The sequence below is a fragment of the Lampetra planeri genome, chromosome 31, assembly GCF_965212315.1.
Source record: "Lampetra planeri chromosome 31, kcLamPlan1.2.h2, whole genome shotgun sequence".
Taxonomy (NCBI): domain Eukaryota; kingdom Metazoa; phylum Chordata; class Hyperoartia; order Petromyzontiformes; family Petromyzontidae; genus Lampetra; species Lampetra planeri.
In genome coordinates this window covers 3,287,341-3,300,314 of record NC_136137.1, presented here as the reverse complement: position 1 = coordinate 3,300,314, position 12,974 = coordinate 3,287,341, and the positions used below count along the sequence as shown (strand labels likewise).

The following is a 12,974-nucleotide window of genomic DNA, read 5'->3' as shown; positions in this document are numbered from 1 at the left end:
ATGGGCAATCACCACTTTCAGGCTGTCGTAGGGCAACATTGTGGCCGAAATGTAGCGCAGAAAAATCCACAGTTACTCTGAACTTCTCCGGTCCCTGCGCACCTGGACGTTTAGTCAAATGGTAACAACACACAACAACGTGGAAGCCCTCGTCCATCAGTGAAACGACATTTCGCCCAGTTTATACAACACATGTGCTTCTCTTACGTCATCCAGAAGCCAAAGTTTAACCCCACGGAAATTGTTTTGGGTCGTGGAAATTCTCGTGCTAATACAGGAAGTGCGTATGCATAACCTCAAATCAGAATGGGAATGCAAGATCACATTTAGGTGGCAGTGATTGCTACAACTATAAATGAAAGTGCATTTTACACGATGCATGTTTGTTTAAGTCTGTGTTGCGAGCATGGCTGGGCATAATTTCCTGAAATAAGATCATTTTAGAATTACACTCGAGGGATTATTAAAATGGGCATGATACTAAAAGAGGTTACAGTCGTAATTGGAGGCTTATTCCAAAGCCTCATCTATATGCACACACCTACACGGAGTATAGATAGAATACAGCACGTATATAATACTCTAGTTAAATTCCACATTATTATGCCAGGACCAATGTTATCTACAGGACACTGTTGATATTCTTTACAAAGTTTATCGGGTGATGGGCCAATTGGACCCTAAACAGGACTTAGACTTACTTTTAATCTGGAGGCTGCTGTTCTACGGAGGCTTCCTTGTCAATGTGTATGTATCTTGTCAAAGAAAAATATCAACAAGTGACACAAAAGGTCTTGCCAAAAGTACTTTACGATGTTTTGACATTTAATACAAATCAGTGTTGTCAAAATCCGTACTGAATGTGATAACGTCAATATTCTCATAAACCGGCAGTTGCTACATCACCGCCGTACTTTGAGTGAAAATAGAATTAGTGAGTGAATAAAAAAAATCTGTCTAGCCCGTGTTTTTAAATAGAGCTGATCTCATCGTGCGTGGAGTCATGGGACATGTTTCATGTGTTGCGTGCTTGCGATTTTGTTGCCAAGAGATCGGTCTGTATGCGCCTATCGCCAAACACGCCCCTTGTGTAGATTATCGAAGCAGTGCAAAAATATACAACTGGTTTCTCAGCTTTGGTCTTATGGAAAATTTACCTCTGCTATGCATCCACCAAACATGTTTTAAAAAACATGCAGCAGTTGTTAAGAGCAATTGTCCAAATTAAGTTTGTTCAAATGATCCTGGGAGTTATGAGAATTTAAAAAGAAACAGTTGTTAAGAATATATATCCATCACCTTTGAAACAAAATTGTTTTAAAAGATGCAACAACTGTTGCCCTACAGCAGTTTGGTCCACATGAATCTCTTCCCGATGCTCATGATACAAAGGTTGCCCAGCCCTGCCAAATGTATCAAGCTAATGACCCTTCACGGTGCTCACTGCATTGACCACACAGCAATCTGCAAACCGAAAATAGTTTAGCCGAGTGAGTCAGCATAAAACACGAGTCGCAAAGTACCCATTTGCCTTTCTTCTCGTTCATCAGAACCTTTGTGCGCTCTGTACAAACCACGGCCTCTCACAAGAAAGGGCCCTTCATGAGTTAGCGAGCCAGGACCACCCCCAAACCCACTGCGTCTGCACACAAGCCAACTCCCCCTTGACTGGTGGCCAAAATGAGTGAATGCGTCCAAGGTTTTGCTCGTAGCGAGCGTGGAAGTGTTCCTTACAAAGGAAAGGGAATGGAAGAGGCCACGCATGAGGCTTGCGTGTTTACCTGGGTGCGTGTCTGCACCTGCGCCTTCGTGTATAGGCGCGTGCGCGCGCACATACAGTATGGTCTGTTTACTCAAGTGCTTTTAAACAGCATACTTAGGTGCTTGTGGCCTTAAGAAACTCAAGCCTACTCAAGTGCCTGCAACGCATAGCCATACCTGGCAACCTGTCGACACGTCGTTCACAGCCCTCACCTGTAGTCATTTCAGGATTCGCACTTAAGAGTCCATGAGATTAAAAACGTTTCTTTCCTTTTTTATATATATAAACAAACCAAGATGTGCATCAAAATCACACCGCGGGTCCAACCTTGGCAATGTTTTCTCTACATCTGATGATGCTGCTGCTGCTGCTTTAACCTCCCGTCAAGCCGTGACGCCAAATTTGTGACGGAGGGGGGTTGACCGCCCAGGGACGTTCTAGCTCGCGGAGCGAGACGTCGACTTGGCGCTCCTCTGAACGGGCATTTCTTGTTGTTAATTTCCCCGATCACAGAACGCTGGCCATCTTCCACCCCCCCCCACCCCCTTTTTGTTCTGACAACGGCACGAGTTACCAACCCACCCACTGCTCCTCCTAAAGCACCCACAACACTTCTGCCGCATCGGACTTACACAGTGCGTTACGCAATGGCCAAAGCTGCTTAAGTCCTGCTCCACATGAACTAGATGAGCCGAATCCGACAATAGCTGCCGGTTGTTGAGTGAACATCCATAATATGGGGGGGGGGGGGGGTGTTAGATCGCGTAAATGTGTGTTGTTAAACCCGCCACCACCCGACACAGCCAATGAATAAGGCTTGTCACGTAAACAGAACGTGACAATTCGTTACTGGTACAGCACACCGGTGTGTTGGGAGAGCAAAATCCACGACATTCACAATCTGTGAACAACCTAGAGACGTGACCACACACCCTTCGTCGCGAAAGAGACGAGAGCACGATTGTGCAAGGCCACAGCGAGTCACGAAGCACAGATGGCGTTGTACTGTGAAAAGTTTAACCTCCTCTTAGCGAAAATCAACATGCCAGAGCTTACTTGAAACAGCAATCGTGCTGTGACGGTTCCACCTGAAGACGGAAGCTTGTGTTGCCTCCGAAACGTCGTGATTTTTATTTTTACTTTTTATTGTAATTTTAATTTTATTAATTTTAATTTTAACTTTTTACCTACGTGACTTTACCGAAAACACATAAAAACCTAAGAATATGCCAGAGCTACACAAGATTTAAATGGTTTGCCCCAGCTAATGTCACATTATCGACCAAAAGAGTGAAATATTTAAGTTTAGAAATTTCAAATCACTCGTGTACGGTATGAGATTCATTTTGGAATTATGCTTCAAGTGTTTGGATGTAACATTATAATTAATATTTCACAAAATGTCCAATCTGAATAAGCTGAGGCTTCCGTCAAATCGTTATTATCAGTAATGTGTACAATTGGCGAGAAAAATGTCATTGACGTTGTTCAATATATTTCAATCGGCACTCAAGACAAGAGCCGGGAAAATAAGGGGTTAATTATTCTCTTAACCTTCAGTATTATCGCAGACTAAACACGTGTGTGCTGTGCACGCACGAGGTTCCGTGTCCACCGAGGTATGCTCCATCAATAAACACGCACGAGTGAAACAGTGGGCACACACACACACACATCGATTTGTGTGCAGTCTTCGCGCGCGCGCACAAATCTGCTTAGTTCACATTTGTCCAAACGTTGCCGAAGGTGGTTTGAGTTCACTTTTAAACACTAAATACCGCTCTCATGCGATAGTTTTGTTGGAATCAAAAACACTCATCCCGAAGACGTCGATTGGAGATGATGTTCGGGATTTATATTTTTATCAGTACCGGATTATCCTAGGAGAAAAAGTAGCAGATGCTGCTATACGGGCCCCCAAGCTAACAATTCCGGTCCAGTGATTCTGCACTTGCTCTATTACTATAGAACTACACTGCCTTCAACTTGTATGAACGACTGGGTGTTTAATGTTAGAGATGTCGTATTATCTGGCCGTACAGCAAATGAATAAATGCAATTACTTTATTGTGGAAGTAAAACAATGTTTTAATATTAGTGGGGTTTTTCTTTTATTTAGGACCCCTTGATAATATATGCTACAGGTCCGCACGAGCTTAATCCGACACTGCCTCACCTGTCTGCACAGATTACGTTGAATTCAAAGGGTGCGTATTAATGGTGTACATACATCCACAACCTTTAGTTTAAGATCCCGATTGAAGATGTTCGCAATTGATATTTTAGTATATGCATCCTCACCTGCCTGCGCAGATTAGGTTACATATTTTAAAAGGTACGTATTATGGTAAACACACATCCACAATTTATAGTGGAATATCCTGAACTGTAAACATTCTCCATTGACATGCTTCGGACAGAGAAAAGGGGAGTACAATGTATTATAATCCTATCGAGTTGAGAACACCACAAAACGTATCAACGCAGACCCCGTGATGTGATATTACGGCTCTATGCAGCAAGGGTCGGATTTTTTCCCGCCATTTGCTGCATTTATAACAGGGCACTCTGAAAATGTCCTCTTTATTTTTTTTATTTAAAGCTTTCGTGACTGCAGGGATTCATATTCTTGGTTCTTTCGGTAAAGTCACGTAGAAGGGAAATAAAAAAATATAAATATTTGGTTTTATATTTCTATTATTTTATTATTTCCCTTCTACGTGACTTTACCGAAAGAACCAAGAATGTCCTCTTTATGTTGTTATTATTGTGCACTCCTTACCCTATACCACGAATAGCGCGCGAGTAACGCGCACCGTGTCGGTCAGCATTGTCCTACGGCGCCACCCGTTGAACTCCCGACTGAATTACGTTGAATCGCATTCTATTCCATCACGATCAGTGGCGCATCTTCACGACCTTGTTTCTTTTGATAGCGGTTTTGGTCTCAAAATTATGCAAGATTACAATGGGTATTGGTAATGCAAGCTCCTTATCGAGGATTTTTTTTTTTAAACGTTGATCACATTTTTATAAGCCGTGTCATCTATTACACACGCTGTTGACGTTTAAACATTTGTTAAAGAAAACAGAATCAGCTGATGTGCTTGTGAAAAAGTATGAAGCTATGAGGTCCCTTTGAGGTGTATCGATTGACAACGTTCCCGCAGATAAACTATTCTGATATTTGAAAATCCCTTGAAAGGCACCACCACACGTACAGTCATCGTGTTAAAGATGTGCTCGGATGCTTTCTCAGTTGAATTGTTGTATGGCAATTTTAGGTTTAAAAAAACAACCGGTTAACACAATGGTTGTTAGCTGTGACCCCAGGCTCACAGTGGCTTGGACAATGAAAGTGCTCTCCACGATGGAACAAATGCTATTTTGAGATTTTTCTTGAAAACAATGCTTCGGGCTGGACCTGTCCACAGGGACATGGTAAAAAAATCACATTTTGTGGCTTCCCCTGAAAGGTTTCACCTGGATTCACAAACCCAAGCAAAGTGTTCACGTGTACGAGCATGTGTAGTGGTATCATCGTCGTGACCTGGGTTCAATTCCTGGCAATGTGCAATATCAATTGGTGGTATCAGAAGGCCCCTTGTGCCGCCTGCCACATTAAATTGAGGAACAAAAAAGGTTGGCCAAGCACGATGCTGTGCAACACCATCATCGCCTTGTTTCCTAAATAATAGGTGCTCGCCGATAGGACTTGCCATAGAAGTGTTGGACCATCTATACTTTTGTGCAGTACATCGATTCCCACCAGCTCCCCCAGGCACTCATTGTTTGTAGATGCGAAACGTCCCACAACGCATTGCGATCGGCACCAGTAGCGCACCAAGCCCCCATGATATACACGAGACAAGATAAAAGCAAAGTAGCATGTTTGCAAAAAATACAAACAAAACATAGATAGTACCGTTGTCTCGATGCACAAACAATATATACATGAACACGCATTACAGAATTAGCTTCATCTCAAGTGCACGGTCGTCTTTTCCTCCAACAACGTTGTTTTGAACGTACACTTTTTTTTGCAATTTATTACATAATGGTGGGAAAAGAAGACAAAACCAAACATACGAGTGGTGAAAATACTTCCTGCGAACATGACAGCACATTTAATGATGCAAAGCAAATACCATGTGGATTACTGGCTCCAAGAAATAAAAAGTACGCGAGATATCATTTCATTTGTTAAATTAATCAATCATTTTTTTAGTTATTCTATAGTTGTTGACACGACTGTGTGTGTGTGCGAGAGAGAGAGGCCAATTGTTAGTCTGCTGGCAATAGAACAGAGCAACAGCAGCATGCATTTCAGCAAGCGTGGTGCAAAACATCACGCGGCAACGACGACAACGACGACAATCACCCCGAATTAAATACAAAAAAATTAAGGCAAAGAAGTCACCACCACCCGGCGCAGATCCAGATTCAAGTTTTGACATCACAATGCGACATTGTCGTAAATCAGTGATGGGATCCTCTCCCCCCCCCCCATGTAGTTCGAAGCAATATTCCACAGTGTACAGCAAGTTAATCATAATTGTGCACAAGGAACATTTTTTTTACCTATTTAACACCAAACCCGCTGCCAATACTATTCAACAAGTTATTTTATATATTTGTGTTTTTATGTTTTTTTTGTACATTTTTTGCAACTAGTGATAAATTATAGCAGGCAGATGTTTTCCTCTGGCCAAAAAGCAAACATCTCTATGCATTCTTTCATCTATTCACTTTTTTATCGTCTAAATAAAAGCAGTAATGCATTACAAATATCATATTAAAAAAAAAAACTGCCATGTCAAAATTTCAAACTATATCATCACAATTTAAAGTTAAACAGTGATTAACAGTGATTAACATTCAGGTGATTTCCAATACAAGGCAAAATAACACTAATGGAGCTAAGTAGGGCAGATGGATCAAAACGTCTACAAGCCAACAAATTATTCTTAAAGTTTAATGTAATTGGTGTTAAAAATGTTTGGTTGTTATATTTGTTGAATCAATCAAATAAAACATTTCGTATAGTAATTCTTCCATCATCAACTGCAGCAACGCCCTGGCCTACAATATGATTTGGGGAAAAATGAAATTTAATTTTACACCAGTACGATTAAAAAAATATACGTAAAAAAAGTTAAGGATGTCAAAGGCTCAGCAAGTCACAGTGCATCCACCGAGGAAGCACCCAACACTTTGATGCCATCACAAAGGCCAATGATAATTTATCTCCATCACAACAGAAATATGAATTTTCTAGAAATACAAAGAACTGAACCGTGTGCTGTGTGTTATGGTAGCACAGTGCTCTTTGTAACATTTTGGTTCACAAATAGTAAATCTGGGGCCCAGAGTCAAGTTGCATAAAACCCTTCAGGACGTTTCCTGTTAGTTTTTTTTTTAAAGCAATGCAAGTTGAAGGGGGGGGGGGGAGGAAATCACTTCCTGTATTTTATGCAACCGACAACAGGGCCCAAGAGTTTAACAAAAACAGCACCTTGGTCATAATTGGGTGGGTGGTAAGAGTCACCAACATGCCAAAAATGCTTTTTGGTTTTGGCCATACGTAACGTAAAGAAATGTCTTTTGTTCAGTACATTTTTCCAAAATGCAAAAAAAATTTTTTTGTATATATCGTTCTTCATATCTAATATTCAATCAAAATATTTTTTTGGCCACGAAAGAGTAATAGCAATGTTTCAATTAAATGACGAAGGACTGCAGCTCACAAAGGCATGCATCGCTTAATTCCACTGCAGCTTAAATGCCAATGCTTTATATCTTACTCTACGACACTGACTTTCTATATTAGAGCCCTCTGTAAATGAGACACAGGCAAAGCAAAAAAAAAGATATAAATAACATAACCTCGGCAGAAGGGGGGGGAGTCACTCTCCAAACAGCCACAAACAGAAGCCGCCATTAACCTCTTGCTTGCAGGCGTGGAAAACTCCTTAAGCGAGCCCAATGAGTTTATTTCCACATGGAATTATACCAGTGTTGAATAAAAAAAAAATATTAATGATGTGCCAACACGTTTTGTCACCACCATTACACATTCGTTTCTTCAGCAAGAGACATTCAGCTTCAGTTCAGCAAGTTATCGATTCGTGCCAGGGCTTAACCACCAAACAACTAAAATAAAAGCTGCATGCGTTCTTGTGGTTTGCAAATTTCCGTCAGCCACTGCATAGCAAATGGAAAGCCAACCTTCGGCCGTTCAGATACCCAAGAAAACAGGACGCAGAAATTCCAAAACGCACTACTTTTGTTTTCACCCTTTGCCGCAACATTATTCCTGGTCGCTCGATGGAGCCAGACGAAGAAGGCTCTCACTGGGGAATTACCAAAACAGAAGCCGAGGTTGTGGCAATTAGGGCCAGCAATGACAATTTAAACTAGAGCCTCACACACACGTGTCCCCTTTCAGCCAATCACATAATCGCCTTGCTAAGTCACATTTGAAAATTACATTATAGCAGATTGACCGATGCCCAAGAATCGTCAGACTGTCTGTTAATTGCCTCCAGTTATGCACGATTATTATTATTCGGGCATTCCCTGACTGGACAGTCACATGATATGAAAAGAAAGCCTCTTTAGTGTTTACAGTGTATACAAAAGGTGTTGGTGGAGTCCAACCTTCGTGCCAAATTGTAGTTACGATGTGGTTAAGAGAACAGTTTTCCTTGCACATGTTCTGATTTGCCCAAAGGTCTCCAAGTGAGATAACCTGCAAGATCTGTACAAGCACAACAGGCTGGTCCAAAACAGGGCTGGATGACTTCGACATCATCAAGTCAACATTTTAACCAGGACCTGCAGCACAAGTTAATCAAAGCAGTCTGAAATGGTTAAAACCACTTCAATTAGATTTTTTTTTTATATATATGAGCATTTCTGCATTTCCCCATATGAAAGTACAGAATAACTTGCATGCTAAATTAAGTGGCCAAGTAGAATGTGGCATGCTTAACGCCACTTTCTGCAGAAGGCTGTCAATTTAGTGGCCGAGGAGAGGTCACTTGCTCACTTCCCAAACCTGAACAGTTTGAAATCAATTACCGAAGCTCACCAACGCCTGCTCAATGTCTGCTCTCCTTTAAACAATCAACACTGCTTACACGTTTCTCAATCTCATGACTGTTATCTCTAAATACAGTGCAAAAACTGTCCCGTCATCAATTAGTTTTTTAATACCTTTTTTGACCACTATGCTACGATAATTGGATTTGACTTCAAGAGCCTGTATATTCCCAGCACTCTGGCAACATTTACCACCTGATAAACCAGCATTCAGTTTGTTTTTCACAAGTAGCTGATTCATATGATGTTCCAGTTTTATAATCATCGCTTAGACTGTATTTTGTGATTTGTCAGATCTACTCTATAAGCCATTTATATTCATTATTTAGATATACAACTTTTTGTCACTTAACAGCAATAGCGTCTTTGACACAGGTAACACACTATGTACAGTTAATATTATCAATCGCTGTGGTTATTTGATTTTCGCCAACAGATTGGCATATGTACACATGACATTGCAGGTCTGGCCGACTTTAACATGTAAGCGATGTACAGAATGGCAAGCACCGAGAAACGCTGCCGCAATAAATAAACAGGCTTTTATTAACTGTACGTTATTTTGGCCTGTACATGCCTCACGTTGTCGAAGAGACGAGATGATGGACAATATCATACTTCACATAAAGACAGCTTGGTGTTTTTTCCTTTAATTTTTTTTTGTCTGTAACGAACACAAGGCATTTCTAGTGCTTCAAAAACGCAGCGCCAAAAAAAAAATGGGGATTCATACAACCCTCCGAAATTTTTGCGCTCGCGCGCTCATTCCAGCCCCTACGGTATAAGCGCGCTCAACTCTGCCTTGCAACTAACCACGACCGCAACGTTCTTTAAATCGTGGTATATCGCGTTGAGTTTTAAAGCAACCCGGGTTGGGTTCTATTTACACCAAAAAAAAATGTCCACGTTTTTGGGTATTTTAACCAAACGCACCAATTCAGGGTGAACCACAATGGGCCAACCACAATGGGCCAACCACAATGGGCCAACCACAATGGGCCAACCACAATGGGCAAACCACAATGGGCAAACCACAATGGGCCAACCACAATGGGCCAACCACAATGGGCAAACCACAATGGGCAAACCACAATGGGCAAACCACAATGGGCAAACCACAATGGGCAAACCACAATGGGCAAACCACAATGGGCAAACCACAATGGGCAAACCACAATGGGCAAACCACAATGGGCAAACCACAATGGGCCAACCACAATGGGCCAACCACAATGGGCCAACCACAATGGGCCAACCACAATGGGCCAACCACAATGGGCCAACCACAATGGGCCAACCACAATGGGCAAACCACAATGGGCAAACCACAATGGGCAAACCACAATGGGCAAACCACAATGGGCAAACCACAATGGGCAAACCACAATGGGCAAACCACAAAGGGCAAACCACAATGGGCAAACCACAAAGGGCAAACCACAATGGGCAAACCACAATGGGTAAACCCACAATGGGTAAACCACAATGGGCAAACCACAATGGGTAAAGCACAATGGGCAAACCACAATGGGCGAACCACAATGGGCAAACCACAATGGGTAAACCACACTGTAATGAGGGGACGAGTGGGGGGGGGGGGCTTATCCACCCAAGCACGTGGGCTGCGCCGGTTCAATCGCATGCATCCCGCCAACTCATGCGATGGTTGCCTGCACCTTTGAAATGCACGCTTTTCAATTTCTTTCTTTGAAGAGTTATTTTACCGCATCACATCGGGGGGGGGGGCGGGGGAGGTGTTAGAGAAAAAAAAACAAGTCAAAATGAAACGTAAGCAAAGTTTTGCTCACTCCATCAAATCGCTTGTTGTTGGAAGGAATCTTTCCATGAAATTACATGCTGTGTGGGCGCATTTCCCAATAGCATGGCAGCAGGCCATGACATCTGTCCATTACCTGGCATCGAATATTATCGGCTGAAAAAGCCCCCCATGTTGTTTGAGAAAAAAACAAACACCGAGTTAAAACAATGGCTTTGGAACAGTAGTATTCAGATTTTTGAATTAAACTATTGCACATATAAAGCCCATCATTATTTAAAGATTACCAGATTGTTATATATATATTTTTTCAAAAAATGTTGAAATGTTTGCTGCCCATTTTTCTTGCCAGCAGGTTGCCTGAGCGCGAGATATATTCGACTTTTAAACAATGGGTAACGCCTGCTTTAAATAAATACGTATGCTCTGCACTACGTGTGCACAATGCACGATTGACAATGGTATATATTTAGTAGAATTGCACAGCAGTGTGATAGAAACGTTGCGCATTTTGCATATATTATCTCACAATGGGGAGGAAAAAATAAAGGGGGCTGGGGAGAATAGAAAAAAATGACCACTTTGGTGTCCAACTTGTACCTGTAAACCCATGTTTGAGTGGTGTTGTACTGACTCTAGATGTTCCTTTTCTTTGTCGCACCGACCACCACCCTTCTAAAGAAATGGGCATGTACACACCGTAGCATCGGCAATACCTTGCATTTCAAGTGCAAAATGTTGTGGTCAAGCCTGGAAAAAAGTTAAGACTTATATTCATCGTCTTCCGTGTGTTTTTCTCCCTCTATTCGCAATCAAAACTCTCTCACCGCACGTAGGGAAGGGGTCTTGTCTGGTTGAGCGCTCTGCCCTTGGTGTGGTAGAATTGATTATTTATCTTTTCCTGCCACCTCCCATCCTCCAACACCGTCTCACAGAGGTCAAGAGGGGCAGAGCTGCCCCCCCCCCCCCCCCCGCTCGCTGCCAAGCCCAGGTCACTTTGGCGACTTGGGTGGCGGCGTGCCGTGCTCCCGGCTGGCGCGACGCCCTCCGTGGTACCAGCCCTGTGGAGAAGGCCGTCGCGCTATTGCCGCCCTCCCGCCGACAACCCCAGCGAGCCGCTGTGGCTCGCGCGAGTCGCGAGATGAACGCACGTCCGTCTTGTCTGCCGCCGCCGCGCCTTCGGCGGCGGCCCTGCCCTGACCGTCACGCCTGCCGATTCCATCGCTGCCACAAGCCACGGCGTTGTTGGAGGAGTTGGACTGGACACTGTTATTGCTGCTGCTGCTGCTGGTCTTGTGTTCCCGTGCCAAGGGCTGGGAATGAGGCTGTGCTGGCAGTTGGACAGTGCCGTCCTTCAGCGCTCTCTGGCAGATCTCGGCGTAACTGAGTTTCTTCGGTTCCTGGTTTGATCAATAAAATACACAGACATAGACACACACACAACTCAGATGTACAGTTCATTGATTACCAAAAGAGCCCTTATTACCTTCACAGAGGCCTAGTTTCTCATCCTTCATGCTGCACAGCAGTGGACTATATTCTGGAAGACAATTATGAATCCGAGTCGCGTCAACTTCTACAAAGAAAGCGACATTCAACTCGTTACACTAAGTTTGAGTGTCACCACTTTTAAATGTGGATTGTTTATTATCTGGGCACTCCAGTTTCCTTCCACACACAAAAAAAATGCTAAAATAACATGGACAAATACCTCAAAAGCATGATCAGTGGAGTTTTTAATGGCCATTAAATAGGTATTTTATTATCATACGAGTTTAGTGATAGGCACCTTTGCTCTTTGGTTGTGCTGTGTGCACTTTGCATATTTTGCTGATGACCAATTCACACGGAATGTAGCCGAGGTCATCAAACCTCAAGCTAAATAAGGGTTAAGCAGAGACGGTGGACACTACACCTCAATGACAGAATAACAGTACTGTAGTATCCATAAGAGGTTTTTTGTGTTAGATCGTAAATAAATGTGTCGTCAAACCCACCACCACCCGACACAGCCAATTAACAAGGTTTTTCAAGTAAACAAAATATCCAAATTCGTTACTAGCTCAGCAAACCGGTGTGTTGTAGAGTAAACACACATTTACAATGGTAACAATTAGAAATGTTACTGTACCTCTATGCTTCACAACGAATTTACCCCCATGTCAACCCTTCAAAATTAACCCTCAAGACCCCCGCACAGTGTGGAGAGAGCCCCCCATCCAGAATAGGACTGACAGAGGACTGACAAAAGGGCTGTACACGGGTATCTGGATTGTTGGTCGGTTGCTTTAGCTCGTGTGTATATTTGGTGGCTGGAGGGAAGGCGGCAGC

General features: G+C 42.8%; 1 protein-coding gene across 13 annotated transcripts in view; it reads right to left on the bottom strand.

The window, feature by feature from the left end:
* Nucleotides 1–5,635: 5,635 nt before the first annotated feature.
* The window catches only part of LOC144729100 (la-related protein 4-like), a 58,518-nt gene continuing 51,179 nt past the window's right edge, over nt 5,636–12,974 (bottom strand). For all 13 annotated transcript variants that reach the window (XM_078609025.1, XM_078609028.1, XM_078609020.1 and 10 more), the window contains one exon: nt 5,636–12,043. In XM_078609025.1, coding sequence (XP_078465151.1) covers nt 11,636–12,043 — 408 coding nt within the window. In that variant the 3' untranslated portion in view covers nt 5,636–11,635. The remainder of the gene's footprint in view (nt 12,044–12,974) is intronic.